We start from the raw sequence: 27,065 nt of genomic DNA, 5'->3' as shown, positions 1-27,065 counted from the left end.
AGTTTTTTTAAACAATATTTTTTCTACTTTCTAATAAAGTGTTATTTTATTATAATTCAACAAAAATAGAGTAACCAATAGAGTCATGTTTGTCATATTAATCTACATGATGCAAGATGGTGTGACCTGGGTGTCTGTAAAGATGTCATCTTAGAAAACTTCAGTGTCTCACCTAAACATCACAAGAACTTTAAGCAGTTGCTTGGCAGTTCTCTGACAATTTTTTTTATTCGGTCTATGGTGACATCACAAAGCCAACTTTGATACATTTCAAATGCATAACTTCGTAGGTCAGAGTGTGCTTTCCACCTGAACTATGCCATGAGGCCTACACAATGTTGACATACTAATAATAACACCCCCCACAGTACTCAGTGACGTTAATATCTCTCAGTGTCTCAAACCAAGAAAAAGTGGATTAAAACAGATAGGCCATTGCCGCTGTCCTTTCAAGTACAGATAACTGATAACCACCTTTACAACATCAGGCTCTGGTAACTGAGAACTTTTCTCGTAATTACAAGGTTCAGATCTTGTAATTATGAAATGAATCGTTATAATTTGAAAAGTCATAATTATGAGATTTTTTGTGTGAAGGCAATCCGTATGTGGTGTGACTTTGAACAATATTCTAAACATGATATTGTTAAGGCTTTATTTAACTGGGATGAAATCTATACTTCTGTACTTTATGAAGGTCTGAATTTATCTTTATGTAGCACCTTTCCAGGTAACATCAAGTGCTTATTACGGTTTACTGTCATTATTTAGTATTTATGGGATACAACAATCAAATCAGTGTTTCTCTTTATTGTTTGACAAAAGAAAGAAAAAATTTTTAAATGAGCTGCTCATCCGCTGTCGATGTCAGCAGTAAAGTTTCATAACTCACTGGGAAAAACTCCCCTTGCACTGCGTCACACCAATCGGGTGCAAATGGAATCCTACTTCTGCGGTCATTTCCCACCATTCCTTGCAAGATATATCCGACAGTATATCGGACCAATAGGAAAACAGCAGAGCCACCCCCACACAGAAACCCCGCCTCTTTAACGTTTGTACATTTACCGTAATGGCCGAACTCGGAGGAACTGAGAAACAAAAAGGAAAAACTATGACTTGAAATAAGACAGACAAACCAAAAGACCAGCAAAACGTACTGTAATATTAGATGCAAAACACATTTCTTTGCATGTCACGGTGTAGCTCTTGGTCATATTTAGAATGACAATTAGTTGGAGTTGCAGTGTATTGGCTGTTTTTCAGTTAGACCGCTAGAGTTTCGGAAGGTCTCCATTTTACACGGAGATGTGGCAGCACCGTACAGTCTATGGGCTGAGCCTAAACAATCTATGGGCTGAGCAGATCGAGGAACAGGAAGTGTCCTATTATGGAATAGTGGCTCTCACATAAACTTCCGGTAGGGTGTGAGCTTGAAACGAAGGGTCTATCTGGAATTAAAAAGCTACTATCGTACCTTTTTCATTCCACTTTTTCAGAAGGTAAGCCTCTTCGCTACTCTTCCTTGTGTCAGAACAGCTGGCGAAACGTATTGTCTCTTAACATTATAGTGTGCGAATGACGGGTTTTCTAACTACAAGCTGTGCTTTTTTGATCAGTGTTTTCAGAAAAATGTCCAAGTCTTTGAAGAAGATAGTGGAGGAGAGTCGGGACAAGAACCTCTCAGAGGTGGATATGTGCGACAGAGGCATTTCGAACATGCTGGACATTCCAGGACTGTGTAAGAGAATGTTTTATATGTGCCAGCTGTTGCTGTTGTAATAGGTTTTGATGGCGTTATCACACAAATAGGAAATTAAGTATTTCCAACTATGTCCAATTATTAATTGTAGTCATTTTTAAAATAGTATGTACCAGTAAGATGCATGAGTTAACAAACTATGCAGTTGCAGAGCTGTGTTGACTTGATGTTCTATGTCGTTTCAGTCGCTCTGTCTAACATCACTCAGCTGGTCCTCAGCCACAATAAGCTCACAGGTAAGCTACTCTTTGTCCTCTGCTCTCCCAAAGACACCAGTTAAAACTATCAGAAAGAAAGTCAAGTTTGTTTTTATAACGCTAAATTGTAACAGAAGTTTTCTCAGGGCACTTTTCTTATAGAGTAGTTCAAAACCTTACTCTTTACAATATCATTTACAAAGACTCAGTATTCCCTCATGAGCAAGCACTGTTCAGCAGTAAAATGAGTCTGGGTGTGTCTAGCTTTTGTAGCTTTTAGTCACATCTCACTGTCTTCTACAGTACAGCTGTCCAGATGTTGTCTCATGACTTAAATTCAGAGCTATTTGGGTCCAAATTGAAGTCACTAGATAAGCAGTTCTACATGGGGGACGACTATAACCCCTGTCTGTGGCACTAGATGTGGATGTGGCATTGGAGTCTGTGTTTATGGTGTTTCAGCAGAGATCTTATGGTGATGAGTGATGTTTAGAAAGTGGTGACCTCAAGTCCCACTGGGATGCTTGTGGTGTTTCCATTGATTTATCAGTGTCCTAGGTGGACTTGTTGGCTCTGCTCTGAAGAACATCTGCATATACAACCACTTACTATCATGTGACTGATGTTTTACACCTGAGCCAGCCCCACTGAGAGACTGAGATTCATATAGTCATATTGTTTTGCTACAATCATAGTCTGTTACAAATACAGTGTGCTTGTGTTAAATATAGCAGCTCATGTGTTTCTTTCTTAGTTTTTGTATTTCTCATTGAACATGAAATATGTGCATATTAAGTGGACATCTTCAGAAACTAGGTGATTGGAATGAAAATATGTAATGGTGTTTTGTACCAGCAGGGGTCATCACAGATCCATCAACACACTCACACTAACCTGTGTCTTAAATTGTGTCATGAAGCAACATTTAAAGGACTGAATATCAAATTAACATTTTGGTTGTGTATTAACATAATTTGTGTACAATTTGAGCATTGATCATGAAGGAAATTATAAACAATTTGTTAGGATAAAGCTATACAATTAAGAATATAATGTAAGTTTCAGTGCGGTTAATTTTAGCTCTAACTTATTTTTCCTCTCCTGTTCCCCTTATTTTCCTGGAAAGCCGAGCTTGTAGTAAAATATGAAAGTGAGCCACCAGTGAACTTTTCAAATTAGTATTCATCGAAGCAGCTATGTGATGTTTACAATAGGGTGATAAACCTTTCTTCCTGGTTTCCTCAACACTCTCTGCTGTGACTTAAGTCTTACAGTTTTTATTTTATCAGTGCTTATTAACGAACATTATTTTACTTTATTTTTATTTTGAACAATGCAGACATAAAATGGCCTTTTATAGGTTGGTTATATTGGTATTGGAAGCAAAGACCCCAGCTAAAGGACATTGTTAGATCAAATACATTAACTCACCAATGATATGTTGAGGTGGACATTTGATTTCTTATTTTTGTTTATCAGATTAAAAACCCTTTTTTTATGCACCTTTTCATCAGTGCTTGCTGATTCAGTGACGTATGCACTTTCTGATGTGTTTTCTAATCTGCTGCTGGAGATGAAAAGATTATACACATCTCACTCTCCTGGGTTATTTATAGCCCAGATCAGAGAGAAATGGGGATAACATAATCAGCGTAGTTACCCACCTGCAGGCACTCTTAAGGTATGCTCAGTAACTCCAGCCTTGTAAGGGAACTCTCGGTTATTCCACTCAGCCAACAGCATGTAAAAGCAGCAGGGAATGTTTCTGTGCACTTTGTTCCATCTCTTCCTCTCCACGAACCTAACCAGTATCATTTGGTGATGCTGCAAGTACAGGAGGTGATATTGCTGCTGTGTGAAGGTGGTCAAGAGTTATAGTGACATTTCCTTTGGAGGGGACAGAGGGAGGGCTTTTGCTGATTGCTGCCCAGTGCTACCATGCCTGCACTGTAGTCATAACAGGTGGTGCAGGTGACCATTTCCCATCACACACCAAAACTAAATGTCACTTGCCATGTCATTGTCTTCACATAGGGCTGCAGTGATTTTCATCCTCAAACACATCAACACACAACTTGATAATCCAGCAGCTCCCCAGGTCACACTAACACATAACAGGGCCAAGGATACTATATGAAAATCAATACCATTTACTGTACAGAGGACTGTAGGTTTGTTCACCAGAATATGAGGTTGTGGTGTTCCATTGACTGAGCTCTAGTCAGTGGTCCACAGAGAGAGAGAGAGAGAGAGAGAGAGAGAGAGAGAGAGAGAGAGAGAGAGAGAGAGAGAGAGAGAGAGACCAGCTAAATGAGATTGATTTCTGACATCCTCAGTGAAGTAGTGGGACCTTTGAATTCAGTAGCTCTGGGGAGACAGTCTCTATTGCCTCTCAGACACACGATAGACGATCTGTCTGTTGGCTGTTGTATTGTAGGCACTACCGCTGTGATTGGGCTGCAGGGTTGTTGTGTCCCTGTTCCACTTCATATACAAATACTGTATGAATACTTTGTCGACACTAATGTTACCTCTACAGTTTGGATGTCCTCAGCCCATCTTTAACACTGACTTTTTGGCCAGACAGTCCATTCTGAAATATTGTTCTTTGTTAAATGTAACCCATTGTACTACTTTGTTAAATGTAACCCATTGTACCACTAAGATGACAGCAGGGGAAATAAAAAAATGGTTTTTTTTTGTTTGTTTTAGCAACAGAAACAAGAAAATGATCATCACGTAATATGCTGACTCTGTTATTTATATCCCCTATTTCCTTTGCTGGATTACAAACATAGGCTGTATGACGGTCTCACATTCTACCTAGATATGTTATAATATTTTTTTCAGTATAATTGTTGTTTTTTCATTATTTAAATTTTGGACGAACACAAATTCAGCTTGTTTTTTTTCTTAATGACAAAACAAATTTACCACTCAATGAATGTTTTGTTTTGATTTATAGGTGGGCCTTCCGCACCCTCTTGCTTCTGACTTGTGAGCAGTGCGCTCTATCAATTATGTTTGCACTGTACTCTTCAAAATGAAGGTTCTAACTCTTTACCTTTCCAAAGTGAAGGCTGCACTACGATCACAGACCATACTTTTATTGGCGTCCATGATGCCTTTTAGGATTTAATAATTATTACAATTGAATAATAATTTATCATATTGCATATGATTTTGACCTACAATAACATTTACCACTCAGTGTTTTCATTGGTTCTCTTTGGGCAGGCCACTGTCTCTGTGGATTGTTCACTGTACAATGCCATCTGTAGATGTCTGTTGTTGTTTTTTTTTTCGTTACAAAGCTACTGATGAGGAGGTTCACACAGTGTGACACCTGTTGGTAATTTTGGTTGGTAATAGTTGCTTGCTGTCGGTTCTATGCCATTGATCTTGCGAATTATTGAAAATAGACTTTTGGAAAAGTTAATGAAGTGCTTTAATTTTTAAAACAGACATTATGCATTATTGTCACCCATCTGCACATAAATAGACAATGCAGTGGGCAATGTACTGGAGCCAGTCCGACTTTGGACATTGGACATTGGATGAGAATGTTTGATGCACCCATAATGTATCTCTGTTGGCTTTTCAGATTTTTCAGACACCATGGAAAGGGCCATCTTCTGCAGTTTGTACGACCTGTATTTGTTTGAATATAAATAAAGACTTAAATCTACTTAATGTCGCCCAGGACACATTTGGGTACATGCTTATAAAAGAATGTGGCACTATTATGTGGCCCAGACCACCTCTGAATGTGGTCTGAGCAACTGGATCTCAAAGATCTCTGCATTCACACCTATCTTTAGAGCTGTCCAGTTGTGATTAGATCATCTAGGATGCATGTTTATACCAGGTATAAACAGGGCCTCTGTCACTCATCTGCTGTTGCTTTCAAAAGTCACCTATCAAAGTGCTGATTGCTTTGATAAAAATTGCACATTTATGGTCAGTCTAATATTACTCAGGATCTTTTATGGTTGTAGTTAACAGTGGTACAATTTGCTTGAACAGTTTAATTTCTTCATCACAGTTTTGCCTCCCCAAGTACAAAAATGCCTAAGTCACTTTGTTACTTTACTAAAGAGTCATTACTCTCCTCCCACCTCTCTCTCTCCCTCTTGGGCCTCATCAATCCCTGTCTTCCACTCATCAGCTCCCCAGACACAATAATATTTAGGAGAGGTGGAGGTTTTGCCTTTGATGTGTGTGTGTGTGTGTGTCTACAGATAGCAGCTGATCTTAACGCCTACCTTACTGACTGATCTTTTTTCTTTTTTTTTCTTTATTTCAACTTTTCATGTGTTTTTGTGGCAGTTGTCACCTGAGAAGCACAGTGTTTGACAGTCTTAAAATTTATGTAGTATGCATTTTACATACACACGCAAACACACATGGACACACACAGGTCCGACTGATAAAGCATCAGTATTCCCAGACCTCTTCTCTCCAACACTCATCCTCTTTGTAACATTCAGGCCAGGGCCTGTTTTACTCTTCTCCTCTTCCTCCCACTGTTTCTGTGTCTATTGTCTTCCATTGATCAGCCTGATAATCCATTAAACTTCCTGCTCTTGTTATCAGCCATTGATCTGTGTCCGGCTCAGTGTCCACAGAACGCGGGGGAATAAAACTGTAGATGGTAGTGGATAGAGAAACTGCAATGTGTGTGCTGTTCAAATGCCAACATGTAGAAACAGGGCCAACAGAGCAGCTAATGGCGTTATTAATTACACAAGGTTTGTCAGAGCCCTGTGTGATTTAGAGATGAATAGATGATGAACCTCTTGGAGACGTCCTTGTATGTGTCTGATGTGCTTGTCATTTCTCTCCTCTGTGCCTGTGTTTTCCAGCTGTGCCTGCTAACATCTCTGAGCTGAAGAACCTAGAGGTTCTAAACATGTTCAACAACCAGATTGAAGAGCTGCCTACTCAGATCAGCAGTCTTCAGAAGCTGAAACACCTCAACCTCGGGTATGTCCTGCTCTCAGGTTGTTTACATTCACACTCAAACACACACACACACACACACAACAAGGTTTTACCTTGATCACTAGATTCCCTTTTCCATCTCTGCAGGCTATTTCCACACTGAAACTCAAATCGCTCCCTCAGGCAGTTCCTGCTCAGATTTGGTTTCAGCAGAGCAGTTATTTTGAAACTTTAAGCCTTTCTGCTTGATTTGGTTAACGAGGCTGTATGTCTGGAGAGCAACCAAATCAATGGGACAGAGAGCTTGTTCAAAGGGTGGTCTTAATGCAGGCTTGATCAGCCTCAGCTAAAATACACTTCATTTGACTTTGCAGTGGTGGTATCACCAGCAAGTTTGAGCATAAGTAAATATCAAACATGCATAACAACCAATTTACATATACTGACACTAAGAGTTGTATTATATAAATAACTGATCCAACCTCAAAATTACATGGATGTGTATAACAAATTGAGGAGGGAGGTTCATTTTCTCAACTTGTTAGCTACAAATGCTTTATGTGTGTTTTTAGATATGAGTGCAGGCTCACACAGGCAGGATTTTGGTGGCAGGAGGATTAGGAGGTGAGCCTTGGTGTGTATTGATCCACAGGCAAACATCATCTGGATAGTGTAAGCCGCACACTGCTATTCAGTCTGTGCATTCACTTTTCATTGCCTGTTTATTTTTCTGTTGACTGTCTGTGTATTTGCGTCTCTGTGTTGGAACCCTTTAAGTGTTCAATCTCATTTGTCACACATAGTGGAAGTGAAACAGAATAGTCCCTATGACCTGTAAGTTGCTTGCACACACAGGTATATTTGTGCATAAGATCAGCTGGTGACTATTGCAGCATCAAATCCTCCCTCTCTGCGCATCTGTCTGTCTAGACCTCTGAGCTTCTTCCTACTTTTTTTGGTTATTGATGTCAGTGATGGTTAGGATGGTATGGACAAAGCAAACAAACTACACATACTATTTGAGCTACCAGGGACCATGAGTTTGGAAACATGACTGAGTTGGGTCAGTTTACAGTTTTGCTCATCTGGTCCGGTGCAGGAGCTTAACTCAGTTTGATTGTCATCATTTGTCATCATTGTAATGGCATTTGTCATTGTTACTAATTAAAAAGTAGCCTACATCAACAGTCTGGGCCGATGGCATCATGGATCTAAATCAATCTTGTACTGCATTAGTAATAAGCAATTTGACAATGTGAATAATATAATTTTGTGTTTGTTTATAAATGGGCTAACAGAGCCATTAGTATCTGACGAGCCGTGCGCAGTTAATTGCTGAACCGAGACCAGTAACATAAAGGAGATCAAATTTCAGTTGGGGGGGCAACTGTGCCAATATGGTAACATTTAATTTGAAGCAAATGATAGAGGTGTGCTGAAAAACATTGCGGAGGTTACGTGTAAACACTGCAGGATTAAAGTCATAATGAAAGGTGGTAATAAAGCTGATTTGCATTCCCATCTACAGAAATATCATGCCTCCATTGCTAACATTTTGACCAAGTCAGTCAGGTTTTAAAATATTATTTAAATGTTGGCAAAAGGTTTTTTTTTTGACTGCCATATATCAAACCTTTTGAAAGCCACACATCAGGACCACATAGGCTGTGTTAATGAACTACAGTGTTTATACAATACTCAGCAAGTGTTCACATTTGTACTGATGAAGTACATCAGATACAAGGGGGTCAATGTAAGAACATTTGCTCATAACCATTATTAGATCAGTGGTCACTGTAGTTGCGCACATAAACAACCAAAAATGGCGCTTCTGTGCACATGGCTTCGGGTTATGGTGCAGTTGTGAGCTGACATTGCTGAGTTTCTAGTATATCCAGGCCAGGTGAAATCCAGTCATCTTTAAAATGGGAATAATAGTAGGGCACATTTAGTTGATGTAATGGTCATGTAACTACTACAAATCAAGTCAAGTCAATTTTAATTATATAACGCCAAATTAGAGACAGCAAATAATATAATACAGTTACAGAGTATTGTAATTTACAGTAAAAAATCCAAAAAAGTAAAAAAAAACCAAAACAAAACAGAAAAACTTTGTTTATTCTATTTGAAAATACATTTTTGCCACTATTCTGCATTTTCGGGAGACAAGCACTATAAAGCTCAGCCATCATTTAACCTGTGACTGCCAGAGAACTACCGGGCTTTAGATACCTGACACTGTGACCAGCTGAAAGCCGACAAACTGATGCAGTGTAGCCTATTCTGCCAACGTACATACTCCATGTGTGATATGTTGAAAAGCAAATGGCTCAAATTATGGACATTTTTAAAGTGGTGAGTTTATAAATATAAGGTATGTTTCGCATGTGTGTGTTTGTGAGCACAGTATGAACCGTCTGAGCAGCTTGCCCAGAGGATTTGGTTCGTTGCCAGCTTTGGAAGTGTTGGACCTTACCTACAACAACCTGACCCAGAACTCCCTGCCTGGAAACTTCTTCTACCTCAGTGAGTGCACACTCCCAATCATTTACACACATAATTTAAGTTTTCAATCTCATATTATTTCCTCAACAAATAAGTTTGTCTGACTTAGATGGTGGAAAGTAGATGCTGCCTTCCACAAGTTTCACTGACTAACTGACTAGTTGCCTAGTACCCACTAAGTGGCTCTGTGGACTGTAGTGGACTTTGACTTTGACACTATTTAGTATTACTTATGAGTATATACTGAATTGTACTGTATATACTGATGCTTTAACTTATACTTTAGCTTTAGTGTATGTATACTAATAGTCAGCAATTTCAGCAATTTCCCTTAAGGGATCAGTAAAGAATATCTATCTGTCTAATCAGATGTCATACGAAGTAGAATCATACGAAGTAGAATACGTAGAGAGTGTCTACGCTGGCTATCCTACAACCTTAATATAACCACAAGGCAAGAAATCGCTGCACCCAACCAAGAAATAGTATGCCACTTCCCGGTAAGACCTCAAATTTTGTACAGATTAAACAAACTAAATATTGTATATGTATTCATTTCTGAGCAGTAACGATTTTTTAATTCACTTTTATTAATATAGCGCCTTCCACAATCAAAATTGTCTCAAAGCGCTTTACAGAGACCCAGAGCCTGATCCCAGAGCAAGCACAGGGAAGCAAGGAGACAGTGGCAGGAAAAATCTCCCTTTAAACAGGAAGAAACCATGAGCAGAACCTGGCTCATATGGGCGGAACCTCCTGCCGATGGCTGGGCTGGGTGAAAGGAGAAAAAGGAGGAAGATAGGACAGCTGAGAAGGACATGAAGCACATAAAACATGATACAAACAGGGTTGGAAGTGGACAGTGTGTGAGGGCCAGCAATCAAATTACAGAATAGTTAGTGGATACTGTGTGCTCAGCAGATTACAGTTATGATAGTAAACAGAGCACAGAAGCAAAAAACTGTCATAATTGGTAACTTTTTACATTATAGTCAGCATAAAATATTAATCCAAAATGTATCTTAAGCAGAGTGGAATGTTACGCATAGCAATATTTTAGGACATTATGGACAAAAGTAGACAGTAAACAGTTTAAGTTTATTTCTTTATTAGTCCCTCCTGGGGAAATTTACTTTCTGCATTTTACCCACACCAAGTGAACGAAACTCACACCAAAGCATGCACATGCACTAGAGACGCAGGGCTTTCCTAGTGAGGCGCCCGGGGAGCTGGGGTGGATGTAGTTTCATATTTAATGGACAGAATTGAGAGTAATAATAATAATAATGCATTTTATTTATATTGCGCTTTTCATTTAAAAGCAAATCTCAAAGTGCTACAAAATTAAAAGAGCATAATCACAAACAATAATAAAACAAAAACATAAACAAGTTTAAAATGCTTTCTTGAAGAGAAAGGTCTTCAAGGCCTTTTTAAAAGAAGCCGCAGTCTGTGGGGCCCTCAGATGGTCTGGAAGGGAGTTCCAAAGGCGGGGGGCAGCTGAGCAGAAAGCTCGATCTCCCATTGACTGGAGCTTAGTTCTGGGGGTATGGAGGATATTGCTGTTGGTGGAACGGAGATTGTGGGATGATGTTTGCTGAGTGAGGAGTTCTTTGAGGTAGACTGGACGTTGCCATGGATGCACTGATGTGTGAGGATGGATATTTTATATTGAATTCTGGAGGAGATGGGGAGCCAGTGAAGGGATTTGAGGATGGGTGTGATGTGTTAATGTTTTCTCACTCTCATAAGGATCCTGGCAGCACTGTTTTGTATATATTGAAGTTTTTGAATACTCTTGCCAGGGATCCCGATGAGTAGTGCGTTACAGTAGTCAAGCCTGGAGGAGGCAAAGGAATGGACGAGCTTTTCTGCAACCGAAAGGGTGAGAGATGGACGAAGTTTGGCAATGTTTTTAAGGTGAAAGAAGGATGATTTACACAGATGTTTAATGTGATTATTAAATGTTAAGTGAGGGTCGAGACTTACACCAAGGTTGGTAACTACAGATGAGAGGGGAATGTCACGTCCAGAAAAAGTGACGGTATTTATGGAGGATGACTGGACCTGATGTGGGGTGCCAACAAGTATGGCTTCAGTTTTGGAGCTATTTAATTGGAGGAAATTTTGGCTCATCCATGCCTTTATCTCCTCCAGGCAGGTGGTAAGGGTGGACAGTGGTGATGGCAGTGATGAAGATGGTAGGGCAGCAGAAGGGGTTGAGTCGGTCTTGATATAGTGCTGTGTGTCATCAGTGTAGCAATGGAAAGAGATTCCATGCCGGCTGATGACACGACCGAGGGGAAGTATGTATAAAATAAATAGAATTGGCCCAAGGACGGACCCCTGAGGGACTCCACAGGTGACAGGAAGCGACCGGGACTTAGCACCACCCAGGCTGACATATTCTGTCCTCCCAGAAAGATAAGACCTGAACCAATCTAAGGCGGTGCCACATAGTCCAATGCAGTGGAGCTGATTAAGAAAAATGTGGTGATCCACTGTGTCGAAAGCTGCGGTTAGGTCGAGAAGTATGAGTAGGGAGGGAGAGCCAGAATCTGCCGCCATCAGAAGATCGTTTGTGACCCTGACCAGAGCTGTTTCTGTACTGTGGGTGGAGCGGAAACCTGACTGGAACTTTTCAAACAGATTGTAACGGTGTAGATGGTCCTGAAGCTGAATAGCGATAGCTTTTTCCAGCACTTTAGAGAGAAATGGGAGGTTAGAGATGGGTCTATAGTTGGCAGGCATTTCTGGGTCCAGGGTGGGTTTTTTGAGAAGTGGTTTGATGACAGCAGTTTTAAGTGCAGATGGAACGAGGCCGGACTGAAGGGAGTGGTTTATTGTTTTTGTAATAAGGGGACTTATGGCAGAGAGGTTTGATTTTATCAGGGTTGTAGGGAAGGGGTCAAGGGCACAAGTGGTTTCATTTTACTGATGATGGCCTCAACTTCACATTGTGAAACCTCCGAAAAGCAGTGGAGAGAGTAGGAGAGCCCAAGCCGTGGGCTGGCTGGTAGGGCAGGTGGAGACAAAGAATTAGAGGGATGGAAGTAAATGGCTGATGGCCCAAGCCGCAGGCTGGCTGGCAGGGCAGGTGGAGGCTGAGAGTCAGAGAGATGCGATCGGATGGTGTCAATCTTGTCTTTGAAGAAATTAAGAAATTTATCACACTGCTCCTCTGTGTGTTCTGTATGAATTTCAGACTGGGGCTTAAGGAGATGGTTTATTGTGGAAAACAGCTGCTTGGAATTTCCAGGAGTGTTGATGTGTGTGAGTGTTGATGATTCGTGAATAGTACTGTGACCGTGCATCCTTGAGCAATTTTGCATAAGCTTTTTGGTGCTCCTGATAGGCAAGCCTATGCACAGAAAGCCCAGATGTTTTAAGACGCCACTCAAGGACATGGCCAGCTGCCTTCATTTGCCGCAGTTCAGTGGTGTACCAAGGGGCTGAACGTGTGAATGTCACTGTTCTGGTCTTGATGGGCGCATGAAGATCCAGAAGGCTACAGAGAGATTTGTTATAATAGTCCACTGATTCACTGGCTGATGAAAGATTTACAGAGGTGGTGAGAAGCTGGAGATCTGAGGCCATGTTGTCCAGGTTTATGTTTTTGAGGTTCCGAAACTGTATTTGGCGTTTTGACTTGCAATGAGGAGACAGAAATGGCAGTTCCAGGGAGATGACTTTATGGTCTGAGATGCCCAGGTCATATACTAGTAGGTTGCTGATGGGGGCAGAGTCAGTGATGACAAGATCTAGAGTGTGCCCCCTAGTGTGTGTAGGGAGATCAACGTGTTGTGTGAGGTTTAGGCAGTCCAGTAATTGCAAGAATTCAGTTGCTAGGTGGGAAGAGGGGGTGTCGACATGAATGTTCAGGTCTCCAAGTATTATAGTGTTGGCAGATGTGGAATAAAGTGTTGAGAGAAACTCATGCATTTCAGAGATGAAAACTGTGTTTGGTTTGGGTGGACGGTAGATGAGTAATATTGTCATTGGAAATGGGGATTTACATTTGAAAACAAGGCATTCAAATGAGGAGGGTTCAGGTAGAGCCAGGGGAGACAGCTTCATCTCATTTCGGTGTATTATCACCAGACCACCACCACGGCCAGTGCTACGTGCCTTTTGCGTAGCACTGGCCTTTGGTAACTGTATCCTGGAGGACAGGCTTCATTAATGGCAGAGTACACCTCAGGCTGGTGCCAGGATTCAGTCAGACACATGAAGTCAAGCCCTTTGTCCAGAATGTGATCATGTATAAGGGATGCTTTATTTGTCAGTGACTGTACATTAAACAGTTCTGCTTTGATATTAGATGGACAGTTTCTGTAGGGGTCGAAGTACATTGAGATTTACTCCCCGCCCCCTGGCCGACTTGTGGTCCGGCGGTCTCACGATGATTCCAGCACAAATACCTACAATAGTGGCGAGTTTCTGATGATGTGTCGGATGTGCTCGACAGTCCAGATGGAAGGGATGGAGTCGGAGTTATCAGGCAGGGAGTAAACAAACTTTCGCCGGGAACTTCTGTGAAGGTAGCGGGGTCTGCGCACAATTCCCAGCTGTTTTATTGTTGAGATGCAGACTGGAGTGGAGGAGTTGTTGTATTTCAGCAGTTGTGAAGCGGAATATGTCAGCGACATCCCGATGGTGGACAGTGTTAGCCAGATGCTAACAGTCAACCGCAGGCTGGAATCACAGAGAAGGAGGGCCGCCGCAAGTCCAAGCAAAGTGGTCCACAACATAACAACACCGGGAGAGCGAGCTTGTGACGAATGTTGAATCACAGCACAAACATAACCGGTGTACACCGCCGGGCTTTGCTGTATGGATGTAGCTTATTACGCCAAAGCAGACGATAGTCTACACCGGAGCAGACTTTATGTGGTCACAACGAGAGACCCACACCGTGACAAGCGATGACCAGGCAGGAGATACAGTCCAAAACCACCAGAACCAGGTAGAAAAGGCAGCAAAAAAGTAAAAAATTACAGCCAGGTGCGCCAGCGTCCTCTCTCTCCTGAATGTCTAGCTAAACCACTCCTTGAGAGTGATATCAGTCTTCAAAATCTGAACAAGAAAGTATTTCCCAAACTTGTACAACAATTGTTATTATGATAATTCTAGAAGCACTCGAGAATCATTTGTATGATTTTTTTTTTGTCAAGTCAGCATCATCAGAGTTCAGAGTTTTTAGCTGCAGTCCTGTAGCAGACCCCGGCCAGATAATGGTGAAGCATACTGATGTCTCCAGAAGTTATTTATGTTTAGCCTTTATTCCGTTAAAATTCCTGCTATTTCTCTGACATTTCTGTGTTTTATCGTTCCTACATAACTACTACATTTCAGGTGGTGCACATGCAGCACAGCATGTGAAAGCTGAGAAGTTTATCTTTTCAGTGATTTAAACATTTACAAGATACAACAACAATTGTAGGTACAACTAAACCATCTTCTAAAAAACATCAAAGTAATAATGTCAACGCTTATTGTTTTTATTTTTCCTCTACGCACCTTGCGGTTCCAACACACATAGCAACAACAACAAAAATGGTCTTGTTTTGTCCAGAAATGTCCAAAGAATCACGCTCAGTGGAAAAATACAGTCAAAAACATATGTTTTTAGGTCCATAAATGATCAAAAGTTGCAATTGGATCGTTCCAGTTCAAAAATATAGCCCACTATTTCTCCTTTGTTTCTTCATTTTGTCACCTTTGTTTTGTGTTGAAAGTTGACAGGAGTTTTTGGCAAATTTGCCAGGAATGTTAAGGGGTTATGTGAACACAAATATACCTTTCCTTCCCTAAAAGCCCTTCCTTCTGTACACCTGCACACTGTAAGAGTTAAAGCACAGACAAATAACAAAAAAATAAGCTCTTACTAGTCCATCTTTGCCAGCAATAGTTTCTGAAACTCTACCCAGCCTCCATTCATTTCGGTGCACATCCTCTGCTTTCAGCATCACAATGTCTCCATTCCTTCTCGACTTATGCCAATGCTGTCTGAGAGCAATGTTGGCAAGGTATTCCTTTTGCCATCGAGTGGGTACGGAAAGTATTCAGACCCCCTTAAATTTTTCACTCTTTGTTATATTGCAGCCATTTGCTAAAATCATTTAAGTTCATTTTTCCTCATTAATGTACACACAGCACCCCATATTGACAGAGAAACACGAAATTGTTGAAATTTTTGCAGATTTATTAAAAAAGAAAAACTGAAATATCACATGGCCATAAGTATTCAGACCGTTTGCTGTGACCCTCATATATTTAACTCAGGTCCATTTCTTCTGATCATCCTTGAGATGGTTCTACACCTTCATTGGAGTCCAGCTGTGTTTGATTATATTGGAGTCCAGCTGTGTTTGATTATACTGACCAGAACCCTTCCTAGAGCTGGCCGTCCGGCCAAACTGAGCAATCGGGGGACAAGAGCCTTGGTGAGAGAGGTAAAGAAGAACCCAAAGATCACTGTGGCTGAGCTCCAGAGATGCAGTTGGGAGACGGGAGAAAGTTCTAGAAAGTCAACCATCACTGCAGCCCTCCACCAGTCGGAGCTTCATGGCAGAGTGGCCCAGCGGAAGCCTCTCCTCAGTGCAAGACACATGAAAGCCTGCATGGAGTTTGCTAAAAAAACACCTGAAGGACTCCAAGATGGTGAGAAATAAGATTCTCTGGTCTGGTGAGACAAAGATAGAACTTTTTGATCTTAATTCTAAGCGGTATGTGTGGAGAAAACCAGGCACTGCTCATCACCTGTCCAATACAGTCCCAACAGTGAAGCATGGTGGTGGCAGCATCATGCTGTGGGGGTGTTTTTCAGCTGCAGGGACAGGACGACTGGTTGCAATCGAAGGAAAGATGAATGCGGCCAGTACAGGGATATCCTGGACGAAAACCTTCTCCAGAGTGCTCAGGACCTCAGACTCGGCTGAAGGTTCACCTTCCAACAAGACAATGACCCTAAGCACACAGCTAAAATAACGAAGGAGTGGCTTCAGGACAACTCCGTGACTGTTCTTGAATGTCCCAGCCAGAGCCCTGACTTAAACCCAATTGAGCATCTCTGGAGAGACCTGAAAATGGCTGTCCACCGACATTCACCATCCAACCTGACAGAACTGGAGAGGATCTGCAAGGAGGAGCAGCAGAGGATCCCTAAATCCAGGTGTGAAAAACTTGTTGCATCATTCCCAAAAAGACTCATGGCTGTATTAGCTCAAAAGGGTGCTTCTACGAAATACTGAGCAAAGGGTCTGAATACTAGTGTGATATTTCAGTTTTTCTTTTTTAATCTGCAAAAATTTCAACAATTTCATGTTTCTCTGTCAATATGGGGTGCTGTGTGTGTACATTAATGAGGAAAACAAATTAACTTAAATTATTTTAGCAAATGGCTGCAATATAACTATATATATATATATATATATATATATATATATATATATATATATATATATATATATATATATATATATATATATATATACTGATTCACATCCAAAATGTATTTTAAGCAGAGTGGAAAATTAAGCAGAGTAATATGTTAGAAATGGATAATTGTAGACAGTAAACAGCAGCAGGTCGGTGGAGCCAGAGATACCTACAGAAAGGTACAGAGAAAGAGAGACCAGAGAGAAACAAGCACAGAACTACGGAAGAGAGAGGACACAGAGTTAACTAAGAGATGATTCAGTTACCTGAGCCAGCCCTACTATGGGCTTTATCCTTAACTGTAACAGTGTCTATAGAAATAATTTTGACTAACTATAGGTTTAATCGTAATAACTAAAACTATAACTACAACTAATTATAAACTTTGTCAAACAAAAAGGTTTTAAGCCTAACTTTAAAATTAGGGAAGGTGTCTGCTTCCTGATAGCTCGGCCTCCCATTCTACTTTTTTTTTTCTAGATTCTGGGAACCATAAGCAAACCTGCTTCTCTCCTCTGTATTTTCACTGTTAATGTAGTTCACAGCTTCACGTTTCCTCATTGTAGGCTTTTAACTTGGCTTGAGCTGCTCGCTCCAGTTCACGCTTTTGTACCTCTAAGGCTTTCCGTAGTTGTTCCTCTAATTCTTATATCAATTCCTTTTGTCCCTCTTCCTTTAGCATCTCATAATTTAGGTCGGCTGCTATGGACTGATGATCAGACATGTCGTGACTTGTCAGAGAAGCTGCAGATTCATAAACAGACTTTGCATAGTCGCGATGGAGTAGCTCATCTAGGCGGTTTCTTTCCTGTTCTTCATCGAACTTGTTTTCTGCATCTATAGCTTGGCTGTAAGCAATGCTTATGATTTCTTTGGTTACTGATTCACATGTATCCACTTGCCTTCTTATGTCAGTGGAGGGTGTGATGAGGTCCTGGATTTCACTATATGCATTCGTTATGTCTTCCTTACCCTTTTTAAGATCTTCTACGAGGGGCCGGAGCTTGGTCTCAGGCATATAGGATTTTAATTTATTTATTTCTTCGCATACTTGAGACTTCCATTTCTCATACATGGAGAGCAACCTTTTCTCCCTTTTCTTGGCCTCTTCATATTGGAGAACACGCATCCTCTCTATAGGGTTACGGGTATGCTCAAAGCGTCAGAGGTATTCAGGTGGAACAGTGTCTTTGGACATGCGTCAGACTTTGTTGCTCTTGTTCAGTTATTTGCTCCTCCAACTCTCTCACACTGCCTGACTCTGACATTGTCAACAAGTTAGAAGAAAACCATGCAATAGGCAATATAAACATATAGCATTAGAGCATCAACACAAAATGACTAGTGGGGATGCATTAAAACCTAGACACTCAACTGCAGAACAGATAAACATTAACCTTCAGTTGTTCTTCAGTGTTCTTTAAAGTACCTTAAATGTAAAATCCAGATACTATGAAAATGTCCAGAATATCAGTTCAAAATAAACACAAGTATAGTAACTGTGTCCATGAAAACACCACAATAACAGTTTTCAAAGTTCTCAAAATGAAAAAATGCCCTCGATTATAAAGAGTCCATTTATCATATGAAAATGTCAGTAAGTTTTCACGACAGTTTCTTCCTTTGCTGTGGTTGAACAGATGAGTAGTAAATGGTCACTGGATCAGTCTCAGAAACTGTTGTGTTAGTGAATCAGACTGTATTTGACCATTGCACCGAACCCATCAGACTGCACCAGCCACACTGGAGACTCTTCCTTATGGCCTGTCATGGAGGCAGCAAGTTGTCAGATCGATGAGGGTCAAGCTCGTACTGTAGCAAACCCCGGCCAGACAATGGTGAATCGTACTGATCTCTCCCGAAGCTGCTATTTATGTTCAGCCTTTAGCCTTTACGCAAATATACCTTTCCTTCCTTAAACTCCTTCCTTCTGTAAACAACATAAGAGCTAAAGGACAGACAAATAAAAAATAAGCTCTTACAGATACACAAAAGCAAACACAAAAAAGCGTACACTGCATTAACTGTATAAATCAGCATTAATTACAGAACTGCTAGTATAAACCACTTAGCAGACACGTGCCTAAAATGCTAAAGCTTTTCAGCTTGAATTTTACAACAGAAATACATTTAAATTACATTTACATGCAAAGGAACACAATGTTACAAAAGGGAAAATACCTTATTCCCATTCCAGCCAGGTGCTTAAATTCCTAACAAGAGGTGTATTTAACCGTTAAGCTTCCTTTGGTCTGTAAATCAGTCAAATGTCTGTCTGCTAGATGTGCAACTAAGCAGGAAGTGCCTTCAAAATAAAACAAAAAAATGGCATTAAAAGAATAAAAGCATACAGGAAGTGGCTGAAATTAATAACAGACCTTCTCAGGAGTCATTTAGTCCTCCACTTTGGGTAAGTTATTCCATTCACTCACAGGTCTGCAAATTGATCATGTTCAAGAATGTTGAACTTGTTGCAAAACCAGAGCACAAAGCGTAAATTATTCCACTGATACAGGTGATTCTGGTAAAATCAAAGCAGATCCACAATTCCACTGTTACAAATGGAGGTGTGACTGAGCCATTAGAGGAATACAAACCTGACCAATTTCTGTTTTCCACATTCTTTGCCTGCTCAGTGTTGGTTATTAGGATTCACCTGCAGCACATGTCCACTTGCTGGCAGTGATGGAGTAGTGGTCTTCTCTCAGAGAACAGGTTAGGAGTTTAGGACTGCATAGCAGTCCTAAACTAGATGAGTTAATAATCCATCCTGCCACTATAACAGCAAACTTCTTGCCTTATTTTAAGTATAGCCACTCAACTAAAGTACACAAACCAGTTTCCCAATACAGTTGACATGTTGGGAAATCTTGTATTTATCAGTATATCCCAGCTTATACAGATCACTCTCTGTGGACTTAGGTCCAGCAACAAAAAAAAAAAAAATGTATATCTAAAATTAATAAACTTTCATGGATTTGATTATTTTGTTCATATTCATGTTCCTATGGTTATAAGTTTGAACATGTTTTAGTTATTGGCCTTGTAGCTTCCAGTGCATTTGTCCTGAAGTTGATGGTTTTACTGTTTTGTTTTAAAGTGTATCATAACCATGATGTTTTGGATAGACCACTCTGCAGACTAGCCTGAGGCTTGCTAGTTAGCACAATTGGCTGAAAATTATCTGACGTAGTGTTTTTGCTCAGGTGGAAACAGAGTTGAAGGGACCAAGGGATGAACCAGGAGGCAAAGGGGCCAGGCCTTATGCTACATTAGTCATGTACAGTGTATTATGGATTTCACATTAAAAGATGAATAGGATTTTACAGCAGAAGCAGCCTTTTGGCTCCATGTTGAAACAGTTACAGGAGACAACTTCACTGGTGTCTTTTTGTGAATAGAAAAGAGAGGGCCCCCTTTTTTTTTTTTTTTTACTTCACGTTGACAAAAGTTATCTCCCTGTCTGCCTGTTGTCTTGCCCGACATGCAGAAGGTCTGCAGAGATTGATTCTGTCCAGTTTGTGAGGCAGTATTATTAATCAGGCTTGACTGGTGGTATTGATCAGTCCAGCCCAGTTGGGAGACACACACACACACATACTGGTCTTTCTACAGCTGTGTTGACTCTCAATGATATAGTGCATTCCCTAGCCCCTGACCCTAAACCCTTAAGCTAAACCTAATTCTAACCTGAACCTTAAAACTAAGTCTTAACTATGAAACAGCCAATTGAAGTTGAGAGGACCAGCAAAAATGTCCTCACAATGATTGTTTCAAACCAGAATTTGTCCACACAACCATGGAAAGATATGTACACACACACAGACTAACAAAGATACTTGTTTTGCAGCCACTCTTCGTGCACTCTATCTGAGTGACAATGACTTCGAGGTCCTGCCTGTTGACATCGGGAAGCTGGCCAAGTTGCAAATAGTAAGTTAATTGGGGCAGCCGCAACATGCATGACTGAAGTGCCCTTGTGCAAGGCACCTAACCCTTTATTTCTCCCTGGGTGCTGTTCACCACAGAGTGCCACTGCTGCAGGTGTGTGTTCTCACTACTCCTAATGTCTGTTTGTATGCTTATTACTAATTGCTCCTAGTGTTCTCTACTCATGGATGGGTTAAATGGAGAGCTCTAATTTCCACACTTGGACAATAAAGAATTTGTCTGCTTATTCTTCTTTAGTACCCGTGCACTGATGGTGCCTGGGCCGGAATGGTCCCTGGCACCAAAGGCGCAAGGAACCTTGTTGAGATTATTTTTAATATTATTATTATTATCCTGGACACAGGAAGTGATACAAAATCTGCAATAAGTCATGTCTGCCCCCATGCACCCCACACAGGAAATAATATCTTACTTGTTCGTGCAGTGCCCAGTAGTTGTGAAAGTGCTCAGCTGTGTCAACCGGCATCCCGCCAACAACCCTGACATGACATTTAATTAGATGGGGTTTTTGTGGTGGCGCAGCAAATTTTGATGTTTCGCAGTGAAACAGGAAGTTGTTGTAACTCAAATATACGTCGTTAAATCTGCTCCAGACTTCAAATGAATGCACAGGCATCAGAGGTGGTGTTACTTAATATCTTATATGGCTCTTGGGGTGTTTGCAGATTGAAGGCATTTAAAGGCATTGTATTTTAACAAACTCCTCCTAGAGAGTTATCCCAAGCAACTTTAAATTTGGTAGGTTGCATTTAAAGATCTTTGCAATACTAAATTGTGAAGCTTTTTAGTTAAAAATGATGATGAAATGATGATGTGAATTGATGTGGCCTTCAAACTTCAAATATTTGAAAAGAGTCTCAGCCTGAAGTCATCAATATGCCAATATTCAGCCATAATTGTAGCACCACCCACTGATAACAGAAAATGACACTTTGACCAGATCCTTTTCACATTAGGTCAGAAAAGCCTTAAGACCCTGATGATGCTATATTGCAAAGTTTGTCAAGTCTTAGAGCAAAAGGACAGTTGCTCAAGCCCATTTTTGTTAAGTTCTTCGATAATAAAGAAGCAATACATTTCAAACAAATGTTGTAATGTATTGTAGAAGGCGATCTATGTTGGAAGAGTTGAGCAGGTGGGATTGCAGGTTTGAACCATAGGAAACAGCAGAGTGAAGCAGGCAGAGATCTGAATCTCCAGCAGACACAGGAGACAAATTGAGTGTTGTGGGTAAATCATGAAGTCAGAGAGAGATGAACCTGACATACAATTTGACAAAGGGATAGCCAAGATCAAAACAGCTAAAGGAAAATATTTGCACTTTATGGTATAACGGTACACTCTGGCTAAGAGAGGAGCAAAGGACCGGGGTTTAAATACTTCAAGCTTCAGGTGGAGTTGATGACAAACAGGACAAACAACATATGCAAGGCAGGGAAAACAGCAGACAAACTAGGAATGAGGGAGAGATACTACCTAGGCATGACATGATACAATTATGCAGCTGTGTATTAAGTGGCCCAGATTCAGATTGTGTGCATTAAATGAGTGTTTCCCTTTTTTCTTCTGTTTTTTTTATGTCCTGTCCAGTTGAGTCTGAGGGATAATGATCTGATCTCATTGCCTAAGGAGATCGGGGAGTTAGCTCAACTCAAAGAGCTTCACATCCAGGGCAACAGACTGACCGTTCTGCCCCCTGAACTTGGTACTGACCACACACACATACAGTCACACGCACACATTATGTATATGCAAAATCACACATACTCTATCCTGAAAAAATTCAGTCAAAATCCAAAACAGCTACCTAATATCTACAGACACTTTGTATTACACTCTGGCTATTGGTTTTTACAGCTGTGGTGTTTCAGCATCCACAAATCAGTGACCGTCCATACTAGTTAAAAAATAATGATCTGTGTAGGATTAAGATTCAGAGTTTCAAATAATTTGTCATTTGTCACAGATATAGTTTCAGTATATGCAGTGAAATGTAGGTGTGGCATACTTTAGATGGATGAACTGTAAGACTGTGTACCAATGTGAATTAGAATAAGTGTAAAAATTAAAGATTACGTCAAAGATGAAAAATTATTACAAAATTACAATATACATTTTCAAAGCACTTTATTAGGAACACCATAATTATACTGTGTAGGGCTTCACTTTGCTTCACAAAAAAGCCTCAGTGGCATGGATTCCACAAGATGTTGGAAACATTCCACTGAGATTGTGATGCTGACATACTTACATGATATCTGCAGATTTGGCAGCAGTACATTCATGATGCAAATCTCCCATTCTGTCACATTCCAAAAGTGTTGGATTCAGATCTGGTCAGACCACTGAATTATTCTGAACCCATTGTCATGTTCATGAAACCAGTTTGAAAGACTTGCTTTGTGACATGCAAGGCTATGACTATGAAACCAGGCTATGTTTTTCCAGTCCTTACCAGTCCAGTTTTGGTGAGCCTGTACCCACTAAAGACTCAATTGTTCTTGGCTGACAGGAACCCGACATTGATGCTTCTGAGATGCTTTTCTGCTCACCACAGCTGTAAACATGGCAATTCTCCTCTGACCTCTCTAATCACCAAGGTGTATTCGTGCACACCTTGTTGATGACTGCTCAAACTCAAATTTGGATGTGATCAGGGCACAGTATTATACACATTACCAGGTGATGAGGGTGATCAATTCATTTGTATGTTTGTGTGTCTCTCTGGCTGCAGGTAATCTGGATCTGACTGGTCCTAAACAGGTGTTTAAAGCAGAGAATAATCCCTGGGTCACTCCCATTGCAGACCAGTTCCAGCTGGGTGTCTCTCATGTTTTTGAATATGTTCGCTCAGAGACCTATAAGTAGTAAGTACTAACTTGCACGCATACACACACACACACACACACACTGTGTCAAAGGGTTTCCAAAAGGGTTCCAAGCAACAAAGCTACTGGAGATTCAATAAAATCAATCGCTCAGATTTTTAAGGGTCTACGCCCAAGGGGGCTAGGGGCCACGCATGCACAGGTTCTGGACACTGTAATGCAAATCTTGAAATGAAATATGTGATTGACTAGTCTTTGCAGGTTGTCCATTGACAAGAGGGTTGGATTGAATTGGTTGAATGGGTATAGTTTAGAAAGGCATACAACTTTGCACATAAGCTCACATAATTCACATTGCATGGCTGGACAAAAACCAAGCCATGAAGGACAGGGAACTTTCTGTGCACCTCCACAATAAAATTGTGGAGAGGCAAAGATCAGAGCAAGGGTATAAAACAGTTTCTAAAGCTTTAAGTGTTCCCAGGAGCACAGTGGATTCAATAATTTTGAAGGGCCTTGGTCAGGTAGCTGACCAAGAACCCAACGGTCACTCGAAGATAGCTTCAGCAGTCCTGCAGACATGAGAAAACTTGCTGGAAGGATGACTATCTCAGTTGCACTCCATCAGTGAGGCCTTCACACTAGAGTGGCTGGACTGAAGGACTTTTGACATTGCCAACAAAGGCATTTGACAACCCGGTTGGAGTTTGCCAACAGCACTGAAAGACTCTAAGAGCATGAGGCATCCGATTCTCTGGTCTGGTTTGACAGAAAAATGGAAGCCAGGACACAGAACTCCAGGCACTGCTCATCACTTGGCTAATACCCTCCCTATGGTGAAGCATGGTGGGGCATCATGCTATAGGGGTGCTTCTAAGCATCAGGGACAGGGAGACTGGTCAAAATTGAGGGAAGGATGATTGCAGCCACATACAGAAAGGTCCCTAACCCTAACCCTACATGCAACCTGTGAGTTGAATGATGTTTCACCTTTCAGCAAGACAGTGACCTGAAGCATACAACCAATGCTTGGAAATGGAAAGACTTTGGAACAAGTTCTTGAGTAGCCCAACCAAAGCCCAGACCCCACAGAACATCTGTTTAGAGAAATGAAGATTGTACATAAAGCGGTTCACAGATGCTTCCTATTCTATCTGTCAACGCTAGAGAGGATCTTCAAGGAAAAAAGGGATAAACTGTCCAAATCTAGGTAAGCTTGTAGAGACTTACCCAAGAAGACTTGAAGCTGCCATTGCTGTCAAAGGGGCTTCTACAATGTACTGAATTAAATGTGGGAATATTTTTGTGAAAGAGAAATTTAAATTACTGATTTTTAAAACATTTCTTAAAACATGTCTTCACTTTAGCAATATGATTTATTGAGTGTAGACAGAAGGGCAAAAAGGCAATTTTATCCATTTAAAATTAAATCTGCAACACGTGAAGTATGCAAAAAGTGAAGGGGTCTAATACTTTCTGAAGCCAAAACGAATGCGTTGTCTGTGAAGCAGAAGGCTCCTATTAATTCTTTGTTCCAGACAGACAGAGATGCTGCAAATCCTCTGTGTGAATGCTTCAAACTGCTGCTCTGAGGCATTCTCTGGAACTGATCCCTGCACTGTATGACTGTGTGTGAGTGAGACAAAAAGACCATGTCTCAACTATAGTCCAGTCCCTGGTATGTTTGCATACGTGTATGAGCAAGCAAGTCTTCTGTGTGAGTTATTTAAGCAGATAGAAGCCAGTAACCAACTGTGTGCAAAATTGTATAGAAATAACAGATTGAAGCGATATTTTAAGTGAAAATTAGTAAATACAACTCCTTCAGCAAATGTTAATGCTCTGTTACATATTCCATGAACTTAGAAAATGGAAATAAAATAAAATAAAAAATAACAGTTATTGTGGCATATACAAAAGTTTAGGCAACCTGCTAAGCCAGTCCTTAGTAACTCCCTTTGGTAGATATCACAGCTCGCAAATACTTTTTGTAGCCAGCTAAGAGTCTTTCTATTATTCATTTATAAATTTTCACCACTCTGTTATAAAAAGTATCTGAAAGTTCTTTTTCAGGCCTGAATATCCACAGGTCAAGGTCACTGTGACCTCACAACTTGCATTTTTGGCTATAACTTTCACATAAATGTCAGATAGAATAAAATGATATATGATAAAATGTCCTGTAAACCAGGGCATAAACCCCTGTTAAACACATTTAATCTAAAACGAACTGTGACTGAACGTGCACACAGGTGCTGTCAACTCAACAAATGGTCTTAGTCTAAACATGTCAGAGCTGGCAGTGTATGCATTCTACGGGCATCTACCTCACACATTTGGACTCCTTACTTTTATTGGGGCAAACTGTAGCATGGCGACTGCCTCCACCTGTCCCTATCAATGTGCCATGTGCCATGTTAAAAGGACCTCTTTCTGATCAGCTGTTCTTCGGGGTGTGGACCTTTACCTATCTAACCGCTCTAGATGGTGGACAGCACCTTTACTATCCACCTGCTGCCCATCCATGGTTACAGTGATGCATGCAGATGCAGTGGTCAGTAACTCCCTCAAATTTTGCTACATTTATAATTTGCTACTTTAATTTGCTATTTTCTCAAGTATTAGTGCTGTTGACACCAGAAAGTAAGGAAAGATTGCTAGGATAAGAGTTAAGCTAAGTCTTTGGACTTAAGGCTATTCCTCTCTCCACCCTACTTCTAGCTGATATCTGGTCACAGGAAAATAGAATGGATGAAATAAGACTTAGCAGCGGGAAAGCAGACACTGTTGTGGCCACATCTTTACAGAGACCTGGCACCATTACAGCATCCGCACTTGGTAGCCGAACAGTGTTCCACAGAACACAAGACTCTGTCCGGACAAGGGGAGGTAGACTCTGTATTTACTTCAGTGATGTTTGGTGTTTACCAGATGTGGAGTTTTTAATGTCAACCATATTATCTACCCAGAGAATGAGTGATAATGAGAATGAGTGTAATTTTTTTGTAATTTTAATTACTTTATTGATCCCTCCTGGGGAAATTACTCTCTGCGTTTTACCCACACCAAATGAACAAAACACATACACAAGCATGCACATGCACTAGAGATGCTGGGGCAGGGGGCTGCCTAGTGAGGCGCCCGGGGAGCTGGGGTGGATCGGTGCCTTGCTCAGGGGCACCACAGCCATGGTTGCAGAGGCAGGGGAGGCGCATCTCTTTCAAATTCTATCAGCATGTCTATGTCCCCAAGAGAGCCAACATTTATATGAACATTCCTGGCAGCTACAAAGCCCTCTGCTATCCTCGTTTTGGTTTATCACACCATCATTTCCCTGCTTCTCCTGCAAACTTACTCCAGCTTATAAAAAGGGTCAAACCATCAGTAAAAACAAGTGGGGACAGATGAAGCTACAGCAACTCTACAGGACTGTTT

General features: G+C 40.8%; 1 protein-coding gene across 1 annotated transcript in view; it reads left to right on the top strand.

Annotated features, from left to right (window-relative positions):
* The first annotated feature begins 1,107 nt into the window (after nt 1–1,107).
* rsu1 (Ras suppressor protein 1) overlaps nt 1,108–27,065 on the top strand; it is a 47,421-nt gene continuing 21,463 nt past the window's right edge. The window contains exons 1-8 of the mRNA XM_041066019.1: nt 1,108–1,502; nt 1,620–1,741; nt 1,948–1,998; nt 6,825–6,945; nt 9,314–9,432; nt 20,702–20,784; nt 22,393–22,507; nt 23,537–23,669. Coding sequence (XP_040921953.1) covers nt 1,633–1,741; nt 1,948–1,998; nt 6,825–6,945; nt 9,314–9,432; nt 20,702–20,784; nt 22,393–22,507; nt 23,537–23,669 — 731 coding nt within the window. The 5' untranslated portion in view covers nt 1,108–1,502; nt 1,620–1,632. The remainder of the gene's footprint in view (nt 1,503–1,619; nt 1,742–1,947; nt 1,999–6,824; nt 6,946–9,313; nt 9,433–20,701; nt 20,785–22,392; nt 22,508–23,536; nt 23,670–27,065) is intronic.

Source organism: Toxotes jaculatrix, chromosome 20, assembly GCF_017976425.1.
Source record: "Toxotes jaculatrix isolate fToxJac2 chromosome 20, fToxJac2.pri, whole genome shotgun sequence".
Taxonomy (NCBI): Eukaryota; Metazoa; Chordata; class Actinopteri; family Toxotidae; genus Toxotes; species Toxotes jaculatrix.
This window is presented reverse-complemented; position numbering and strand designations above follow the sequence as displayed.